This window comes from Heliangelus exortis, chromosome 19, assembly GCF_036169615.1.
Source record: "Heliangelus exortis chromosome 19, bHelExo1.hap1, whole genome shotgun sequence".
In the NCBI taxonomy this organism is placed as follows: domain Eukaryota; kingdom Metazoa; phylum Chordata; class Aves; order Apodiformes; family Trochilidae; genus Heliangelus; species Heliangelus exortis.
Genome location: NC_092440.1, coordinates 13,014,609 through 13,036,676, shown reverse-complemented (window position 1 = coordinate 13,036,676; position 22,068 = coordinate 13,014,609). Strand labels below are relative to the sequence as shown.

Below are 22,068 nucleotides of genomic sequence, written 5' to 3'. Positions count from 1 at the left end.
GTTTTATTCAGGCTCACCTTTGCTTCATGAAGTACCCACAGCAAATACATAATGGGAGGATGTGAGAAACTTATTAATTAATCAATCATTTTATGACACGCAAAACAATCTGAGTAAGAGTTATAGAAAAAAAGCAGCTCACCTCACACTGTAGGACAAACTGTTTTCCTCCTTTAATTCTCAGTAAGATGCATTTCTTATCTTTAATTTGTGTTTCTTCAACAGATACTATTTGTTCCATTGTCAGGAGGTTTTGCTGTAGCATTTGCAAAAATAAAGCAGAAAGATGATTTGAAAAAAACTGCTGCCCATCAAGTAAAGCTAATATCTAATTTTTCTGGACTACCCACCTAAATCAAGGTATGAACATTAACAGCCATTACACAAATCTCTATTTCTGAAGACTGGGTCATGAACTAAAGTTAGATTATAAGGTAAGAGAGAGATTTAGCATGGGGCTTGGTTGCTTCAGGGACAATGAAATATAAGCTAAGAAAGCCAGTAATAATGACAGCATGAAACAAGAATCTACAAATAGGTGTGTCTACAAACAAAATATTAACTATTTTCCCTCAAGAGAGTTGCATATAATTTTATATATTTCCCAAGTATTACTGCTGTTATTAAAAACAGGGCAATCTCCCTATTTCAAATAGCTGGAAGGGAATATTTAAGCACTATATACTTAGAAAAAAAGCAAACATACAGACCAGTTTGCAGAAAAGCTTTCCCTATAGACTGCAAGAAAACAATGTTTTGCAATTCCAAACCCTCATTTAACTAAATATACAAATGCTCTGCCTAGCACATCATCACAGCTGGACTAAACTAATGTTACTATAGCATTTTCTTTGAAACAAAATGCTATAGCATTTATGACCTTACCAGTTTATGTTTTTTTGTATAAATAGTCCAGCGGTCCTAAATGAAAAACAACACCATGAACTACCAAATTCCTTTAAAAACATAACAATACAAAGTCAACAGGTTTCTCAAGTCAACTTTATGCTTCCTCAGTGCAGTGTAGCTACCCATTAACTACGGTGAGACTCAGGTTTCTCAAACCCACTGGGTTTACTCAGTGGATTTACTCAGACAAAACTCTCCAGCCACGGAGAGCTATGTCTGAGGACAAGTTCCCAGATTTGCCTCAGCATCCACCTGCCTTCCAAACCCTTGGAAGCTGCTGCTCTCCCTGGAAAGCTGCTGCTCCCCCTTGGAAGCTGCTGCTCCCCAGGTAACCCCACTCACCCGGGACTCCCCTTCTCCTCTCCATTCAAGTCTGTTGGGGAAGAGGTAAAAGTAACGACGCTGCCACTGGGTCAGGAAGGGGTTCCCCAATTTCAGCATGTATCCATGCATAATACAGTCCTTCCCAAGTGCATAATCTAGAAGCAGAGGAAACATCAGCAAGTAAAAGGAGGCACTGCCAAAGCATTCTGCAGTTGTGCTGTGCTGGGGAAGGACACAGCCCTGCACACAACACGACCCCGCGTGCTCTCACCAGAGAGCAGAGCTTCAGCCTGCACAGAGCCAGCTCTGCTCCAGTTACACGAGCAGGTACAGCTGCAGGGGGGGAACCAAAAAGAGAATTTGGTTCTGAAAAAATTATTCTATCAACTATTAAAGAATTGTACATGCAAAGGTCAGAGTTTGTGGTGCAACAACCTCGTGCAAACAACACGTGACGTTTGCTCTATGGATCTGCCGCTTCCCCTCCCGGATTCTTTGTCATGAAATCAAATCCCACACACTTTTATCTGGGCATACACCACAAACAACACTGATGAAAGGTTGTACAGGATAATCTTTAAAATAGAGTACAAAAGATTCTTCCAAAACATTGTCTCATCATAGAGCATTTCAAAACGTTAAGAAATGTCTTAAGAACTGATACGGAATGAAGGAGTTGGAACAGTTCCTGGTGAATGACAGTAATAGGAGGGTCTGTTGTGGGGAACTTCAAACACATGAATTACTACCTAGCAGCAAAAGATGGAGAGAAGTGTATTACCTTCCTCGTGGCCAAGCTGCTTATTTTTAGCCCTTTTTCTGGCCTCAATTTTATCTGTGTCTGCATTTACTGCATCATAAACAGTTTCTGCTACTTCTTGCTGCCAACGCTCCGATATTACCAGAGGGAAGTTCTTATATAACTCCTGGTCACTATCAAGCAACTTGCAAGAGAAAAACAACATAAAAACCCAACATTTAAAAAACTTTTACTGTTCCCATCCCCAGCAATCAAGTTACCCATATAACAGTGTTATTTAAAAAGATCTATTGAACCTTAGCAGAACAAACAGGTGCAAACGAGAGAAAGCAAAGAGACTACTTGAAGCAAAGATATTAATTTATCCACAGAGAACTGGCTGCCAGCTCAAAACTTGGCTTTATAGCTCCAGAAGCCTTACATTGTTGCATAATCAGTGTTAACAGAATTTCTAATTGTGTTAAAAACTTTCTCAGCACAAAACCCCCATGAATAAATGAAAATATATTTGTACAAAATGAGCTCTTCCATGCTTTCACAGATTAATTTTATGCTCTTAATCATTAAACCTTCAAAATTCAGCACTGCATGCTGCAGACCTCTATTTTCCTGCTATAAAGATTCTTTTCTCCCCTAATCCTTCCTTACAGTACTTGAATTGAACTGCACTGAAGCTAAGATGACTGGGTGCTCAGGAAGGGCTGTTTGCTGCTCGACACAGGCGATGGAGTGATGGAGTACAAAAAGCATTCAGTGTTTTCCCTGGAATATTATTAAAGGGTTTCACCTGGGAATAAGGTTAAACTCTCCACAGCCACTCCTGAGCTGCCTCAGTCTCTGTTAATCGGGAGAGAAATGAGACTTTTCTTTCACAGGAGGAATACACACACTGGACCTGCAGGCAGAAGACTTCTCTGCAATTCTGCACGAGCACCTTACAGGGACTCCTGGCAAGAAGGGGAGGCCACAGGCATCCACTGCTGCTTCCCAGCTTGCAGCCCCAGGGGACACGTGCTCCTCTTGGTGTCACAGGACACTCTGATCCCCAGGGGCATCAGAGGAGAGCCAGGCATCCAAAGCTGGCATCTTCAGGAGGGGCAGCTCCTGACACCCTCTCAGAAGCTGCAGCTGAGCTGACTCAGAGGCACAAATTATTCAGCCCCTTCTAAAAGCCTGTGACACCCCAGTGGAAACACAAAGAAGCTGTACACAATATCCCTCACTGACTCATGACTAAGAATAAATTTACCTTACAGGCAGCCCGGGCAAAGATTACATGGAAGTCTGGCTATGCCATTTACTGGCCTTGCTGGGAGTCACTGGGTAACTGGTGCCCTCAGTGAGTAACAAACCACCTGGCTTCTCACTACATCGTGTTCCTCCCAGTCCTGGCACTGCAGAATCACAGGAAACTGGGATCCTGTTAGACAGGCACTGATGCTGAAGATGTGGATTTTTCTGGGATAAAGAACATCTTGGGCTCTCTGCATTTCTCTTGGAACACAAAATGTTTCCAGTGCCAACTTCTGTAATTACAGCAGGTGACACTCTGACAGACAAGATCCTTTTTCGGCACAGTGAGTACTTAACATGTTTTTTTGCTTATAAAGTTTAGAGCAATTAGTGTCTCTCCTGACTCACTTCTGCAATAACAAGAAGGAAGGTTGATCTCCTAAGAAATGTATGATAATAATGCATGGGACAGACCCAAGACAAGCCCTGACTCACCTGCTGTCTCCAAGCACCAGGGAGGCTGCAGCAGGGGGAGGGCTGCTCAGGGTACACCCAAGGTACCTGATGCCACCACCATGCCAGGCAGAAATGGGCCAGCAGCTTTAACTTTACCTTGTTTTCATTAGATTTTGGATAACCTCAGAACCTGAAAGTTTCTTTTATCACTTTCCTAACTTATAAAGTTCCTTCCATTAATATGGAGTTTGTAATGGGTAAGAGGTTTCCAACGTACTCTCTAACCAGAAGGGAATACCAAGGTTTAGTTCAATTCCTCCAAGCTACCAGAAACAAATGATGATTTCTAAGACTACAAATCATTAAGTATTCTTAAAAATACAAGGATTCCCTGGAAGTTTTCTCAACATTTTAAATATTTGATTTAGCACATATAACTTTTGATATGAAGGTAGATTTCAGCCAATCTAAAAAAAAAAAACCCAAAACCACAAAGACCTGGCAAGCAGCAACAAACCAGCCAGTTCAAGCCACATCTTTCCTACCATGGATTAAATTTGCCAACTTGAAAGCAATTCCTTGCACAGTCAGTAGCCCCTGAAGCAAAGGAATGGCAGAGGAAGATGAAAAGCTGAGCCCTGCAGTCACAGTGCCCTTCTCTCCCTGGGATTTAAAGCTCTTTACCTTAATGCCTTTAGTGTCCTCCTCATCAAATGACCCAATATCAAAAGCATCTGCTGCATTAACTTCTCCCCGGGGAGGAATCAATGGTGGAGGATACTGGAAATTAAGAGTAACATAATTAGAGACAAATTAACAGGCATTATTTAAATCCATTCTGTACATATACACAGCCTTTCTATTTCTGGCACAAATTACCCATGACTGTGCAGAAGTATGTCCCCTGGAATTAAACTTCAGTGCAAAGAAGTTCTTTAACAAATGATCCTCCACAGATTCAGGGGAAAAACCCTACAACTTAAGAGTCAAGAAGAAATCATGCAGACATTTGACCCTGAAAAAATACTATGGGTCAGGAAGACTTGGAGTAATGAATATACATCAGTTTTCACTACCAATCCTTCACATATTTGTGCAAGTGAGTACAGGTGCTGGGGACTGGAACCCTGAAGTTCTCTGTCTCTTACCAAGGCTCTGTCTATTACCTGTTTAGGCTGAATTTTCATTTTACAGCTTTACCAAGCAGCTCAGGTTACTATCTTAATCCTTTACCTTTTGTAAATAGACTTGCTGCCAATCAATGCCTTTGAAGAAAGGATGTTCTTTTACTTCTTGAGCACTGCAAAACAAAAGCAAATCAAGTCAACAAAATGAAGGGGCTTTTCAAATGTACTTGAAAAATATAAATCCTTCAAAGGTCATGTTTTTATCACTTGAAAACATCAGCTCTTTTTTTCCTAAGAAGAAAAGAGAGGCAACCCAAAATGAAGCAAGTATTCACAGCTTCAGGTGCCTGGTGGCCTGGGGGTTGGGTTTGTGTGCAACCTGCTCAGATTATTACAGCTACAATATAAGCAATAAATTTTCCCTATCAGTGTGTCTGAATCAAGTAATATGGCTTCATGCCAAAAGGCATCAGGCAAAACCATAAAAACAACCCAGGGATGAAAAGTACAAACCCCATCCAACATAAGGATGAATCAGAGAAATTGGGGGAAGTCTTTAATGACAGAAATGATCCTAAAATTTGTCCAAACCAGAGAAAGCTGAAATGGAACTCTATGCAATAGCACTTTATAATGTTCTCTCTCCAAAATTAAAGTCATCATAACAGGAAGCAGATTTTTACTTGAAATGACTTAATTCATTTAGAGAGAAGTGGAAATTTTTCAAGGCAGTGGTCCAAGGAGAAGACAACACCTACCTTCTTCCTTGGCATCCAAGCCTCTTGCTAACATCCCTCTGCAGGAGCCCTTCCAGCAGGGACTTCAGCTCAGGAGAAAATGAATCTGGTAGCTCCACATTCTGAGAAGAAAAAAAAAGAATATAAAGGAAGCATTTAATTACAGAAGTTCTGTGAGCTGCTTCCCCTACACAGGAGAAGAGCTTTTCTTTGATAGTGTTTGTAAACAACTCTCTGATGTGTAAGTACAGCCTTCTCAGAGAGCAGGCTCCAGAGCTCCCATTTTTAGAGGAAATGGGAGTTTCCTGAAGAGGAGGAATGTGAGTGCAGCTGCCACCAGGCCCCTTACCACGGTGAGGGTCATCCTGTCAATCTCATGCTTGTCTTTGGTTTTGTGCTGTCTGAAAGGACTGTGGCTGTAGAAACAAGAAAATGCACTGATAAACATGAAGTCATAACATACCCTTTTATCCTCAAAATTTCTGATATTAATCCATTAGGATCTAGACTTCCATTTGCCTGTTTTTAAGAACAACAGGGAGCATCCAAACAACTTACAACTTACCCAAGCACTAGAGGGAAGTGCTAAGAAGGGAAGAATGAAGCAAAGAGTCTCACTCTAACAGCAGGTCTGAAGCATTAAGTGATGTCTCTAATTCCAGAGGGCTGCTAACATATTTAAGCAATGAATAACTTCACATCATGTATGATGCCACCACTTACCAAGAGATGAGTAAATTGCCCTTCATTAGGAGTGGATAGAGCATCTGCCTTTCTCTCTGCCCCCCACCTGCACCCACTAAGGGAAGCAGGTTTTGTTTTGAGTTTTGTTTGGAAGCCAGAAAAGCCTCTTTTAGTCTCACTTAGACATGGTTTATGTTGCAGGGACTGCAGTAAGGTATCACTGTAGATAATATGCACTATATTAGTATTTCAAGGGATAGACAATGCTGAGGCCCAGGAAATAAAACCCAAAAACCAGTAACAAGCTTCCCTCACCCTCTCAGAAGTTTGAAAAGCATGCAGCCTAAGGAGAACCAGTCAGCACTGCTGTCATATGCTGTTCCTTTCTGGAGCACCTCGGGAGCCATGTATCCATGGGTACCTCTGAGGAGGAGAAAGGGACAAAATCCTGATTATAGCCAGAAATAGCATTGTAAAAAAAAATAAACCTACAATAAAATAATCACTGTCTTCTTAATAAGATAGTCTAATATAAAGAGAATCGATTTTAAACATTATTTTATGTTTAAAATTATTTTATGTTAAACATTATTTTTAAACATTATTTTATTTTGTTTTTCCTTCAGCCATGCATGTTTTCTGTGTATGTATCTGCTGTTTGTGCTCTCCCCATGTGTTTCACTGTCTCCTTCCAACTAACCCCTATGTGCCAGATTTAACACCAGGACACCTCCTCCCCAAGCAGAAAGCAGCCTCCATGTGCTGCTTTGAACCTTGATGGAATTGGAACACATCAGCTTTTTCAAGAAGCTCCTGAACTGCAAGTCTTTCAAGAGATGAGGGGATGAAGCTTTCCTTTTGCACAAACCCTGAGACTAAATCAGGGTAAATGAAAGCCTAAGGATAAAATGTGCTGGATAAGATGTGGAATCCACACACAACCCAGGAAACTCAGATCCCAGGTATCACTTGAAGCCAGGAGGCAGAAAGGAACACAATTTGCTTCCAGTTTTACAAAGATCCAGAAAAAGAAAGGCACAATAAATCCTGGGTTTTAGTCAGTTTCAGAATATTGAGTTATCCACTTAGGACAATTAAAACAATCTGGTACTTTAACTCAGGTTCTTATCTTCACTGAACAGTGAATCATCTCAAAATAATGTGTCATCTTCCAGCCATGCCTACACATCAGCTGCTACAACTGTGCAGGAAAACAGAAAGAGGAGTCTCAAAAGCCCTGTTTCCAGCCTCACTGTGTTACACCACAAGCCTGTGCCACGCAAGTGGGGTTTTTTGTTTTTTTCCTTTAGGCATAGTTAAATCATAAAGACACATAATGGACTTATTTGGTAATGATTTCATGTGCAGCAGAGCTCCTGCACAGAATACTTACACACTAGCATGTGGCTTCTTTTTGGAGAAATCACAAGCCAGCCCAAGGTCTGATATCCTCACGTGCCCATGTTCATCCAACAAGATGTTTGCAGGCTGGAAGTGCACAGACACAGACAGGTTACTGCTTGCTTCTTGTCAGTTGCCAGAACTCCAGAATTCACTGTAACTCACTGTAATTCATTCTCAAACATCAATACTCTCTGGTTACTGCTAACTGCTTTTTTTTTTTTACATCAATACAGCAGACACTTCTAGATAAAATCTACATTCTATCATCATTCTATCATTCTACATTCTATCCATCATCAGCTGCAGAGGAAATCAGGAAATACTGACAAATAACAGAGGAGAAAAAACAGGTGAGGTTTGACATGGAAAGCATATGGAAGAATAAATCTGCTTTGGCCTCAAGTCCACGTTGCTTTTGATTCTTTCACAGCAGGGTCTGTGTGTGGCTCTCACATCCCTTACTTGCAATCCCTGTGCTCTCTGTGCAGATTTTTTTCCCCACTTTTGTTGTCACCTGGCTCCTGGACACTTGTTGGAGCAATCCTCAGGTGCCCAAGGATCAGGGAAACATCCCCCAGGCAAAGACCTTCCTGGCAATCTCCATCACACACACTCCTGTTCCTGGGCCCTCAGAAACACAGTTCTCTCTCCACATGAACAGCATCATTAAGATGGAGAATAGTTCACAGGATTTATTCTGACCCCAAGGAAGCAGGTCCCAGGCAGCTAAACTAAATCATAGCACAGACTGGAACAATGTTGAAGAATTATTAGAAAATTCAGCCAAAGACAAACAAACCATCTGTATTCTTCCCAAGAAAAGGATTCAGGTAAAATACTTCATTTAACTTATCAATATCTCTGGATTATTTGCAGCTATCTAATGTGGTTTCTGTGCTGATGATTACCTTTAGGTCTCTGTATACAACAAAACGATTGTGCATGTGTTCTAAGCCCAGGATGATTTCAGTAGCATAAAACCTCATTTCTTTTTCAGAAAACACTCCGTGCTGGGAGAGGTGGTAGTGCAAATCTCCTCCTAAAATTGGAAGAATTGAGATGCAATTAAAAGAACATACAGGTACCCAAATCTACAATCTGCAAGTACACATGGTGACAAAATACCTAAGAAAGTTAATAAATAAATTGAATCAAGCTGAAACTCCATTTTAAAACCACACTTATTTCATACACATTTGCACTCAGTGACTAATCCCACAACTGAGCCCAAATGCAAAGTTTTTATCAGCAAGGAAAACACAGTCAAATGCACAGGGTTCTGGAGAACAGAATAAATTAGCATATAGCACAGCCCAGGCTGGGAGGGACCTCGAAAGGTTACCTGGGCCAAAACATTCAAATATTCATGCTGGGGATGTTTTCACACCTTCCTACTGAAAGAACAGGCACAATACAATGTCACTCTTTGAGCTAATCCTCACCAACCACATATCAAATCATGAATATTCCTAGAAAACTGCTTCTGATCAAGCTGCAGATTTAAAATAATCAACCAATAACCAATCCACCAAGTCCCTGTGCCAGTATTTCTGTCATGATCTCACCAGAAGCCTTGCTTACCATTCATCAGGTCCAGGATGAAGCAGAGTTTGTCAGGGGTGTGGAAGGCATAGGTCATACACACTATAAAGGGACAGTCCTAGAAGGAGAGGACAAGGAGTTCATCTCAGGCAACACACAAGAAACTTGTGAGAGGGTAAAAACAGGTGTGATGGTTTTCCTATGATATTGGCCAATTTTCCTAAGAAATTTCTAAAGCGATTTTTGTACTAATCTGCCTACTCTGATGTTCCACTTACAGTCCAGAGATCTTACATTTTCCTATTTCCTTTCAATACAAAAATAATTTTTAAAAAAGCTACAAGGAGCTACAATAAAGCTGTCCCCATGGAGTGGAAGGGACACACGCTCTTCCCCACGATCACTGCTGGAGGAGCTGAGCCACATCCCTGACAAAATCCCATAGGAAAAGAAGTTTTATCCTCCCTTGCAGGTTTTTATAGATTAAACACAGCTACAGGGAGAGCAGCTCCAGAGCAGGGCCCCCAGCAGCATCCCCAGGGGGTGATGCACAGGACCATGCAGAGCCCCCAGAACCAGCCTGGGGGTGCAGGCTGAGGAAAGGGCACCCCAGGGCTGGATCACAGCCTGGAGTCACCCAGACGTTTAACAAAAGCAGATGTAAAAAGTAAACAAAATAAAATACAGCTGGAAAAAACCCTCTTTACTGCCAATAACCTGCTTGCTGTACCCATACCCCTGTAAGGCCATGGCGGGAAGTCGGCAGAGCTTCCTCTCCTCCTCAGCCCAATACTGGGTGCAAGTGGCTAAGTTGGAGGTGGTTAATTAACCAGGAGGTGGTTAACTAACCAGGAGGTGGTTAACTAACCAGGAGGTGGCTGTTACCTTGCTGATCTTTTCTCCAAAGCTGTCTGAAAGCAGGGACACTGAAGGGAGGGCCTGGCGGGAAGCAGCCATGAGAGGAGAGGCCGAGCCCCTGACACCAGGCAGGAAGCAGGAATAAAGTGACTGAAACAATGCCCTAATTATGGCAGCACTGATAGTGAAAGCTCTGGGAATCTCTCTCAGGAACTCGTTTCCTTCCCAATTTAGCAGCAGCAAAACAGGGCGGCCTTGGGCAGAGCGGGGGCAGCAGGAAAGGGAAGGAGCGGCCCCGCCATCCTCAGGCACAGCTCCCGGCGGTTCCCCCTGCCACAAAACCTCCTCAGGTGGGAACACAGAGTGTTATCTCCTCGCCTGTAATCCCCAGTAACTCCCACCCCACTGGGGCTGATCCTGCAGGAACGTTCAACCCTAACTGTGTTTTATAAATAAATCCTGCAGGCGCCCGAAACGCCCTGCGGAAACACGCACGGAAAATGCCAAATTCTCCCCAAAACGGCATCTCCAGGAGACGCTGCCTCTGCCTTTCAACCCTGCATTGCTCATCACTGGGGACTACTGCAGCAACCACTTAGCTTCAGCACAAAAGCTTTACTAGAATTATTAACTTGATTTTCTGAATCAACTGGACAATTCCGAAGTGTTCTCAAGCAGGCTCCATAAAACTTCAGAGCAATCTAATAACCCAGGATTTAGTGTTAGAATTTAAACATCACACACAGAAAAAACAGAAGAGTGCTCCTACACCAGAACAGAGTGCTTTATATCCTTACGGATCTCTTTTTTTTTTTTTTTTTTTCCTTTTTTAAAGAGAAATCTGCAAGTGTAAGTGTGATGTATAATTCATTTTTGTGTAAGCCTTCCTACTTTCTCTCTGTTAAACAGTGATGAAAAAACTGTAGTACTGTGATACTTCCTGACACAAAAACCAGCACAAAAAACCCAAAACTCAGTAAGTAGTGTTTTAAAACAAATTAAACATAAAGCAATAAAGCAAATTTCCAAGAGAGTAATACTTTGCTGCCTGTGCTCTGAAAACAACCAAGCAATAGTGTAACAGGAACGTGGGAAATAAGAATGCACGAGGCAGCCAGGATGCACTCAGATTTGGGAGCTCCCTATGCATGGAGCAGTTGTGAATGCCAAAATTTTAGGTAGATTAACAAAAATGATTACACAAACGTATGTGTAATCTGCACAGCTGTTATTATGTATCTTGCAGAGACATCTGGATTCCCAGTTAAATGACTAATTGTACAATGATCAGCTTCCCAGTTCTACTTTGTTCCAGGCAGCAATCAATCCAGTTATGCCACCAAAGCTTAGATTCAGGAATTATCTTATTCTACCACTTTCAAACCTATTTAATTCTGAATATTCAAAATGCTCCAGCATCTCTCACCCCAGCAGGCGTGTCCAACCTGAACGGGAGGCATTTTGTACAAAATCTCTTTTCAAACTTTTTCAGTTTCCAAGAATCCGAAGAAGTTACACTCTAATGAGCTGATAATACTGCACAAAAAAACCCCCAAATGGTTTGTCTGGCTTTTCTGTTGCTAAATGACAAGCTGTGTGCTCTCATGTAAGAAAACCAGCTCCAGCATTAGCAGCAGAAGAATTTTCTTTTTGAATCACTAGACATGAAAATTCACATTCAGTACGAGAGCAGCAGAATCACAAATTAAAGTTAATAGGACAATTATTACTAATTTGCCTAGATCTCTTGTCTAGTCTCTGCCACAGAACTTCACCCAACTGGCTCTCAGGACACTTCTAGACAAGCCACAGCTTCTCTTTGGTAAAAACAGGTAACTTGGTTTAAAAGTCTAATCAATAAATCAGTAATTTCACAGATAAAAGAACAAATTAATACTTTCCAGTCCTCTCTCCATGCTCAATCCAAATGCAAATGTAATTCTGTTTTGAAGGAAAATTCCATTCTCATTTCTGTAAGCACCCAAAGTGAAAAGCAAGCTTGCTTTTCCATTTTTATTCCCTATGCCTTGCTAGATTCAGGGGGAAGGTTCAAAGGGGAGTTAACTTTTCAGTGTCACACAACTGAACTGATGGAATATGTATTAAATAAAAAAGCTGGTTTATTATGTGGAAAAAAAATATAAAATAACAAATGAATGATACTTACTCCTGTACTGACAAGAGACAGCATAATTCTTTCATTTAAGGCTAATGTTTCTCCTTGCTTCATCTTGATTCTCTTCTTATCTAAACATTTCATTGCATACCTGAAAATATTAACCATTCAGAAAAAGCACCAGAAAAAATTTCCTCTTAATACCATCATTCACTTGCAGTTATGCCATGCACATTTACAGCATCCTGGAAGCAAGCTCTTTAAAGACTTCAAGCTGGTACTAAAACCATCATTACATACTTAAACAAGAAAAATCTCCAAAAGGCAGAGAATTAAAGCATTTTCAGTGGAAGCTCTCTTAACAAAAAAACGTGCTTGAACAGATAATTCTGTGTCCAAGCAACCACAGTGATACAGCAATTACATATCATCCATCCACACTTCAGGGGCTGCAGAATGAGCTGAATAACAGATGCCCTATTCAAGTTCCATTTTGTTCCAACAGTTTCAACTCTACCAGAAAAGTAATATCTTAAAAACAAAAATATAAAACTCAGCATGTGTTCAAGTTTTCTTTCTACTCAAAGGAAGGTCAGACATACACAAGCTTTTTAAATCTCCTGCCATCTGTATTACACAAATTAATAACATTTTGCTCCAAGAAGAGTGTTACCCTAACAACCACCACACAAGAGTAGGATATAACATAGTCTGGATGTTTTTTCAAGACACAAGGTGAGCCAGCTACCAGAGAACAGTTGAGGGGACACATGCTCCTCCACACAAGATTTCTAGACACGGGCAGCCACGGGTTTTTAGGCCATTTGTTTATAAATAACCTCAGGAAAAAGCAGAGTGTTCCAGCCCTGCACCAACGCTGCCGCCTGCCTGCACCAGCCCCTTGCTCCCTCCAGCAGCCACCTCATCCCCTGCACATGTTGGGAGTGGGGGAAGAGAGAGCTGGAATGTGAACTTTCCAAAACAAGGGATATATTCACAGCAAGTGCTCTTGCTGAGGAGTCTGCAAACGAGGACTATAAATAAAAGTTCACACGCTACCCTCGATTTCTGCTTTGACATCCCTGCTCCACGGGAATGACTTGGAGGGGGGGTTAGGGCTGACGGGAATGGAGTCTCTCTCTCTCTCAACATGCCCCAAAAGCCCTGCACATCCCTCCCCACTGGGCTGCTTCCTGCATTGTGCTCCTGGCCCCTGGTTTAGGTGTCCCTGAAGGAGGTGATGTGAGAGAAGCCTCAGGTGTGTCTCGGTGGGTTACCTTCCAGGGGTGGCTTCCCAAGCTCCTTGCAGGCAGTAAGTGCAGCAGAGGCAGCCATCTAGAGTGGACAGGATCTGGAGTAGGGATGGGTAAACAGGTTTGGATTAAGAAAGAACTAAACCAAACCTCTACCCAGAACCTGAGCCTAATCCGAACTTTTGATTCAAGTTGGAAAAAGTTTTGTTCTCCCGCATCTCACTTCCCTCTGCTCTGGTCTGATAAAAACTGTCCTTTGCTTCCCAAGGCTCATCCACCTCCTACCAAAGCAAAACTCAGACATCAAAATGCTTGGGAACCTGAGAACTACCTCTTCAGGGCAGACACGTGCTTAGTGTGGCTCAAGCTAAACCAAATGTTCTGTTTGTACACAGACAGATGCTGAGCTGTACACCAACCAGCCAGAAGAAGGACAGTATTGTTAGTAACAGGGTTAATATAAATACTTGAGGTCACTGCAAAAATACTGAGCATGACAGCAACATTAAGATGTCTTCCACTTGTTAATAGCTCAGAAGTTTATTATTATCTAGGATGCCAAGTGAAGCCAGCTGTAACCACCCAGACTGGGCACTTCACACATGCCACACCTGCTTACAAGAGAGAGGTTTAAGGATTGTCCCTGGACTAAATTGTTAGAAGAGTAGGATGAAGGGGTGGTGAAGTGTAAATAAGTAAACAGCTTAATATCAAGAACATTTTTTTATCAATGCCCAGATGTTCAAAACAGGACACGTTTCATGCCTACTGCTTGAAATCTGTTGATGAGGAGCAGTGTGTGAATGGCAAGACCAAGAAAAGAAAAAAACCCCACACAGTCTGATCCTGGAGTTCCCACGGAGAGCTGTGTTACACAGAAGTTCAACACTGGGACAATATTCTTCCAGACAGAAGCAAAGATCAGTGCTTTCCCCACTGAGACGTGCTGAGCGGGGCAGAACCGTGTGGAATGACACAAATCTGGAACCCTAAGCCAGAAGCTGCCCAGGCACGACCCCACAGATGATCACATTCCCATGTCACACTCCAAGCCCACAGCAGCACCAGGCTTTGCTGCAGGAGGAGAGGCAACAGCTCCCAGCACCACCACCACAGCTCCCCAGGACCATCCTGCAGCACTGGGAGGAGCTGGGCCAGGGAACCACTGAAGCCCAGACTTCATTCTGCAGACATGTGCAGTCCCCATCAATCCTGACAGGACCATTCACATGAGGGATGTGCTTAAGAGCTCTGGTAGGCTGAGCCCCACTGCACAGCTCCTAACAGGATCAAGTATCAAGCTGAGCTTAAAGATGATCCAGAAACCAGAACCTCTTGGGGAAAAAAATGTAATTACAAATACAGTAATGCAATGCTGCTTTCCAGTGACTTTTGTAAGAACTAATGGGAAGGACTTCCTTACTAGTTCAGAGTTTACAGTCAGCTCTGAAATAAAGTCTGTATATACTCACATTTTTCCAGTGTCTGCTTTTCTGCAACCGTACACTTCACCAAATCCCCCTCTTCCTATTATTCTATGTACACTAAAATCATTCATGGTCAGCTGCAAATGCAAAAAAAACCAAAACAGACTTCATTTTTCAACATTAAAAAAAAAACCAAAAAACAACTTTAGTGTTAACCCACCAAAACAATCATTATATTAACGTGTTAAGCCACTTAACGACTGCACTTCATACAGCATTTATTGTTTGGGAAACAGAAGCCCCTTCTTGTTTCTACTCCAAGAGTCCCAGCAGAAGGCAGAGGCTGAGCTGCTGCTGCTGACATTCTGACAGCCTCACCCTGGGGCAGCTTCTGGGGGTGACAGCCAAGGGTGTTGGGCAGGAAAGGAGCCAGAGGGTGGCTGGGGCTGCTCTGGCAGCTCCATTCCCTTCAGCAATTATAAAAATCCAGAAGCTGTTAACTGGAGCCAGGCAGGAGGGATGTCCAGGAAGGGATGGTGAGGACAGCAGGGCTAAGAATAGAAGAGCAGATCAGTGACATTCACTGTGCTCTTTAATAATAAGCCTTCTCAGAAGCAGAATTGAAAACTGAACATTTTCCTCCCCAGATCAGCCTTTGACAGGATAAATATACTTGTAAGTACTCACATGAATATTTAGTTCTACGTTTTTCCATTGACAAAATCTAGTAAACTTGTCACTGTGGAGAAAAAGTTTAAAAGTTGTCTGAGATGACTGCGTGCAGCACTATAGGAAATGTCAAGACTCTGATGTTTAAAATAAAGTTGGTGCTAGGGTGTGTGGTAAATGATAGCCTTCCTTCCAAACAATTGTAATCTCACTCCCACCAAGAAAAACAATTACCAGGCAGTGCACACTTCGTATTCTACATCCTTGTAAGAGAAATGTCAGATAACCTTCTCCCTTCAATTGTAAGTGCTCAGCAAGGCCTCACATCTCTCTTTCAGAGAGTTTTTAATTTTTAAAAGCAACAAACTTTGGAACTAACAGATATTTAAATTACATAAAGAGAAAGATAATTACAAGAAAACAGAGGCAGCTCGATTTATATTAATGAACCTCCCTATACTCCAAGGGACTTTTAAAACTCATTTTATCTTAAAATAGGAAAAACATCAATACCACCACAAGCTTTTGCCAGAAGAATACTTTCTCATTTCCACATAAATAATTAAGTATTTATTTTCAGTGTAAGAACTAAGAGTTCTATGGAGGCATTTTTATAATGACTTCAATTTGGTGGCAGATCATCCATTTATTTGGTATAGTTGGCTGGAGGAGAGCCTGCATGCAGGAGCAGTGCTGGTAATGTTCAGAGGGCTGAACTCTGCCTTGTGTTCTCCACTCCACCTTTTCTGCTCAGCTGCATGGTGTCCAGATCCCCAGCAGACCAACTGGGTCTCCCAGTCACACAGGAGAGATGGTTGCTCATGGGAACACTCCACAAGAACATTGGGTTGTGCTCTGAGATCAAAGTTACCACTTTTACAAAGTGCCACCAGTTACCACTGCCACAGAGCAACAGGAAAACCCATCACCTTTAGAGCTTTTCCCCTCCTTCATCCTGACATTAATCCTGATGCACAACAGTCAGTTCTTGGCAGAAGCTTGCTGCTAATGCACTATTAATTAAATGAAATTTACTCCACATTTTTAACTTTGTTTTACAGCAATACTTAAGTGACCTGGCTCCGTGCTATAATAGGTAGGAAGTTTGGGTAACACATCATGTTCATACCTTTCCATAAATTTTTGAAATATTTTTCCTCGGAGACTATCACAGATTTCTTCTATATATGGCTAAAAAAGAGTTAAGAAACACAATTAGTACTTCAGCATGCAGCGAGCTGATTATGCACCCCTGCCCACGACACAGAACTCCTGCTGGCCCTGCAGAACTACTGCATTCAGGGGGTTTTCCTTGAAGGAAAAAAGCTCAGTGAAGCTTTTAAGTTTCATTTGGCTTTTGGAACCTGAGTGGGTGCCCTGAAGTCAAACATGAAATATTTTTACAAGCTCAAAGACCTCAAATGTTTGCCCTGGGGGGCTGTACAAAACCTGCACCCAGCACCTGCCTAAGGGCAGGTTTAGGAAGACAACCAGAGTGCAGTTCTCTGTCCCAAGAAATCCAAGGCAGGGTCTCTCCTGGGGAGGATGCTCTCCCCAGAGCTGCTGCCAGTCCTCTCCTCTCCTCTCCTCCCTCCAGCCCAGCACCTTCCATCACAAGTGGCTTTTCCTGGGGAAAGGTTTCCTCCTGCCCTGCCACAGCACACAGCTCAAATCCCAGCCCAATTAGCACAGAGAGGGAACTCAAGCCACAGTGTTAGCAACTTGTCAGCTCACCTGATTGTGACATTAAAGCCAGTTGAAAGCAAAAGAACAATGAGGCAGGGGAAACCTTCCCACTTTGGCAATATATAAAAACGTGTAAGAATTTACATCAAGGACATTTAAGCTGATAAACACTCCCATGATTGAGGAGGCTCATTATCTGCACAAACACTTTGGTGTAATACATCTGGCTATAAAAATGAGCACAGTTTTGCATCTCTTGTCTGGTGTCAACGTGTATTAGAGCTGTAACAATACAAGAAATATTTCACCTCTTGTTTCTTCATTTTCTAAAGTAAATATCAACACAAGCAAATGTCTAATTTCATAAATGAGACAGGATACCATTTATCTTTATATTCAAATGGAGGACAAGGAGCAAGTCCCCCACTTTATTTTAACAATTCAGCCTTCTAGAAAGTGTTTAAAGCACATTAATTTTAAAGGTACAGAAAATCCTGTTTGGGGAGGTAACTTTTGATTGGATTTTGTCTTGTGGAAAGACAGAACAACACGAGAGATGCTACAAATGCCCACACCATCATCAGCTATGAGATAATACAGCTTAAAATTAAAGAGAAAGGGAAGAATTTCAAAGATTCACATTACTAAATTCTTAAATTTCCCCACTAGGCACCTTTTTGATGTACAGTGATTTACACTAGATCATTTAATCTCTTAAAACTATATATATTGTAAAACCATTCTGTTCATATCCCAAGGTATAGTTTGCTTTCATAAATGTGCTTTAAAATATTTTAGATAGGAATAGTACTTTGCAAGCTTTGTTTGACTTAGAAAAGCATTCTAGCACCACTATTGCAGGGAAGAATATTTACCACCAGCATTTTATTCTGTCTCCTTAAATAAACATGTACAGAATCACTTACTGTCAAATGAGTGAAGAGAACATGAGCATTCAGACTGCTGTAACCTCACCTGAAAAAGGCTGGCTGGTACTTGTTTCTTGGCTAAGTGGGTTTGTACATGATCTACAGCTTGTTTTGAGAAAGGCTTTGGAAAAAAGAAAAAGAAAAAGAAAGATTTCAAACAGTTGGAAATGTAAGGAGTCCCATTTCAGGTGTAGAGCACTGGTGTCCTGTTAGTATGAAAGAGAGCTCCACCACCAAGGAACTAAAACCAAAACCCCAACGATCTTTGTGTGATTATTTTTAAACAAAATCTCAAACTTTACTCTGAGATTTCAAAGACACCAAAGTCCCACACTGGACTGGTTTTCCTCTGGGGTTTTGAGGGTGGGGCTGTCGCTGGGTCAATGCACGGATCTGTGTGCAAACACACACACACAAATTGCAGATTTAAATAAATACAAAGCAGATAAATCTCCAGATATTCCCCCTCTGCACTCCACCAAGAATAACAAAAACTGGCACACATCACCAATTTTTACTGCAAAACCCAAGAGCATGGTGACTCCAGACAGCCCCAGTGCCTTCGGATGGGAACCCACAGCACAGCTGGGATTTGTACCAACAATCCCTCAGCAATTGCTCTCTGAATGGAAGGGCAGTTCCTCTGGGTTCTCAGTGCTGCCCAGCTACCCAAGGCAGGCCCAGGAGTGTGGGGTGTGGGTGATACCCACGTGGGAGCAGGACAGGAGCTCCTTCATGATGTACGTGTCATAAATCTGCCGACTGCGGCTCAGCCGCTCCTCCTCCGAGTCCAGTTTCTCATATTCCTTAATCTGCAAAGCAAGAGGGAACAGCCCACTAGGTGAGAACATTCCTGATGACTTTTTACTCTTGTAGTGTAGAAAAAAAAACACCAGAAAACAAAAAAAAATTCCAAACAAAAAAACCCTCAAAAAAAAAACAGAACAAAAACCCCTTTGTCTGAAGTTTTATTTTACTTCCTTATTTCTTAGTTAAGACCTAAAGAAATCCCATTTGCAACACCAGAATTCCAGCTGACCTGGGATATCCCTCCTTACAACTCTCATGCAAGGATGCTGGGCACACCCCCATGTTTCTTTCAGGTGTGATATAGTGTGTTCCAGCAATGCCATATGGAACAAAACCAGAATAAACCCCCCCACCAAGTTCAAGGGAGCTCAAGGAGTCCCTTGGAGTGTATTTAGGGAAAGAGTTCTTCCAGGGCTAACAGAATGTGAAAAAAACACAAGATCTTTAAGAAAAAGCCTCAGTTCTCACTGCTGGACTTTCCCACACCAGCCTGCAGGTCCCAGCATGCAGACCAGCTCTGGATCCCCACACTGGCCCCAGAAAACCCCCAGCCCCCCAAAACCCCACAACAGACTTTTCCCCCTCATTCAGAGGCTGCTCTTTCACCAGAGGAGCTTCACAGCTCAGAGCAGCTCTGCAGGTGACACCCTCAGACCAAGTTCTCTCTGATGGCTGAACACAGGCACTGAACTCTGTATTTTTCTACCTGTGCTCCTCCTGTTTGCTGACTCTGATAAGCAACAGTCCCACCACCACTTGCCATCTGTGACTGCTTCCCCCCTGGTATCAATTTCTAGTTAACACGATGGAAACAATTCTTTGCCAAAGAAATATTTTTTAATTAAGGCAACGCCACAAAATAATCAGTACAGGAAAGAGCCTGATGGGTATCACAGTCACGAGCTGATTTTACATGTTTGTTAAACAGACCATGACTGTGCCATGCCAAAAAATCCAACAATAGAGCAAGAGGCAGGGCTAAGACCTGTCACCTCTCCTCCCCATCACCTGCCCCTGCCAGCAGCAGGTTCTGCAGCATCACTCCTGCTCCAGGGGGATGGAGGGATGGATGGATGGATGGATGGATGGATGGATGGATGGATGGACTCTGTCACTGTGGATTTCAAGGCTTCCCTGGCCCAAATTTCATCTCACCTCAAGAGAAGTGTCTGACAAAAGTGTCTCCTCCAGCACTGCCATCAGGAAACTGCTCTGGATGAATCACTCCCCCAGTTAAATGCTGGATCGTGACTCCAGCTGCAGGAATCTGAAATCCCTGGAGCAGGGGCACTGCTGCACCAAGCAGCCTCTGATGTACCAGTGTACTCTCATTATTCCAACATGCAATAAAGGCAGTAAGCAAACTAAATGTATGCTGAAAAGCTTCTGGATCTGGTGTGTCACAGAAGGAAGCACAGCAAATCTCCCTCTAAATGTCCTTAAAGGGATTTTTCAAAAATTACACGGCAAAGCATTTAAATTCTTTTGAAGCAACACTTTGCTAATAACCTAAAAACACAATTTCAAATTGTTTCAGAGATAAAGAGGCAGCTAAGAACATCTTGCTACACAAGCTGCTCCAACATGCCTTTTTGATCACCTACAACAGTGATATCTTCAGCATTTTAAAAGATGGAAATGATAGAGAAAAGATTCTTCTTTGCTGACAGCAAATCTCTAATTTGAGCAGGGGAACCATGCAGTGCTGAAGATTTATCTCCAAACTGATAACCAGCTCCAGCCTATTCTCTGCTGTGAGCCTACTGGCAAGAAAAATTTTAAACAATCAGTCTAAGATGATAACACAGGTTACCTCAGGCAGCATTTCTAATTAATCCTGAGCAATGCAGGCTGCCTTTTCAAAGCACACCTGCATGTTTGAACTGAGAGCAGCACCTCTGAGAGGATTAAACAGTTTTATATTTAGAGTCTCCCCAGTCTAACAGGGGATGGAGGGGGGGATAATGCTGCTGAGGTTTCCAGGGGGCTGGGGGGGGGACATGCTCTGCTCCATCACACTCCTCTGAAACCTTCAGCCCTCTGACTGCCCACAGCACCAGGGCTGGCAGCTTCTGCCTGGGTTATCCCATGGCAAAGGAGCACAAAGGACCCTGTGGATCTCGAGCCATCACTGCTCTCATCCTCCTGAGGATCCTCTCAGCCACCTCCAGCACCTGGCAGGGTGTTTCTGCAGCCCTGGGAATGCCAGGGAATCAGATTAGATGGTGCAAGAAACATGAAAAAAATAATCCATGTTACTCTCCTAAAACATGGTGCACCAAATTCCCAACTGGATTAAAGAGCTACACTGCCATTTTGAGAGGATCTCCAACTTGTTTAAAATGATCACTCCTCCCCTTTGAGCTGCAGTCATTGCTGTGTACAACACTGTGAACCAACCATTCCAAACCATTCCAAACCATTCCCCTAGGGAGCTGAGAGACAGGACAGCCACAGAGCCTCCCCCATGTGTCCCCAAACCCCCTGTGGCCACTGACCTCTTCATAAAACTTCAGTTGAGGGACAGCTTCGTCGATCTCATTCATGCAATAGTCTTTAAATAGCAAAAATCCTGGAAAGTGGGAAAAAGAAAGAAAGAAAAAAAAGTAATAATTTCAGAACAAACATACGAGTGCCATGATAACCTGGAAAAGAGGATACAAACATCATGGACTGGAGGTAGCTGGGTGAGCAGCCCTCCTGCCCAGGGCCCAGCAATGCTGCTGGCAGAGCTCTACAGCATCCTGAGCAGGAGGGGATGGATAAAAAAAAAACCCCAGTCACTTCCCACAGCATATTCCAATGTCTACCTGCTGAGAATTATATGGGCTGTTTACATCACACACCAAAATATCCCATTCCTCCTCATGGAGCAGATTCTGTTTCCTGTTTTGGGGTGAAAATCAGATTCTATTTACATTTTGGTTTTCTTGAACTAGATTTATCTACATTTTATTGATGTAAAACAACCTGTTCTACATTCTGACTCTAGAATTACTGCTTGATGCTGCCTCTCAGAGGTTTCATAGCCCTGTAAGTTACATGGGTGTCCTTATAGTTCCTTTGAAAGTAATTTAAAGCACGACCTCTTCAAGCTGCTGATGAATTTTCACAGAGCACCTTGCCCATTTCTGAACCCCCAAA

The 22,068-nt window shown here is 42.5% G+C and overlaps 1 protein-coding gene across 5 annotated transcripts in view; it reads right to left on the bottom strand.

Moving 5' to 3' along the window:
- GRK3 (G protein-coupled receptor kinase 3) overlaps positions 1 to 22,068 on the bottom strand; it is a 56,660-nt gene that overhangs the window by 7,544 nt on the left and 27,048 nt on the right. For 4 of the 5 annotated variants that reach the window (XR_011729781.1, XR_011729782.1, XR_011729783.1 and 1 more), the window contains exons 3-21: positions 21,423 to 21,496; positions 18,825 to 18,926; positions 18,161 to 18,235; positions 16,629 to 16,690; positions 15,518 to 15,569; positions 14,876 to 14,967; positions 12,202 to 12,301; positions 9,216 to 9,294; positions 8,543 to 8,673; positions 7,624 to 7,718; positions 6,546 to 6,653; positions 5,896 to 5,962; positions 5,568 to 5,668; positions 4,916 to 4,982; positions 4,367 to 4,462; positions 2,015 to 2,177; positions 1,252 to 1,388; positions 886 to 921; positions 143 to 256 (exon numbers count right to left, since the gene is read on the bottom strand). Coding sequence is in view for 2 of the 5 variants with exons in the window: in XM_071763667.1 (XP_071619768.1) it covers positions 143 to 256; positions 886 to 921; positions 1,252 to 1,388; positions 2,015 to 2,177; positions 4,367 to 4,462; positions 4,916 to 4,982; positions 5,568 to 5,668; positions 5,896 to 5,962; positions 6,546 to 6,653; positions 7,624 to 7,718; positions 8,543 to 8,673; positions 9,216 to 9,294; positions 12,202 to 12,301; positions 14,876 to 14,967; positions 15,518 to 15,569; positions 16,629 to 16,690; positions 18,161 to 18,235; positions 18,825 to 18,926; positions 21,423 to 21,496 (1,751 nt within the window). In the remaining 3 variants the exon portion in view is untranslated. The remainder of the gene's footprint in view (positions 1 to 142; positions 257 to 885; positions 922 to 1,251; positions 1,389 to 2,014; positions 2,178 to 4,366; positions 4,463 to 4,915; positions 4,983 to 5,567; positions 5,669 to 5,895; positions 5,963 to 6,545; positions 6,654 to 7,623; positions 7,719 to 8,542; positions 8,674 to 9,215; positions 9,295 to 12,201; positions 12,302 to 14,875; positions 14,968 to 15,517; positions 15,570 to 16,628; positions 16,691 to 18,160; positions 18,236 to 18,824; positions 18,927 to 21,422; positions 21,497 to 22,068) is intronic. The other variant, XM_071763668.1, reaches the window with a different exon arrangement.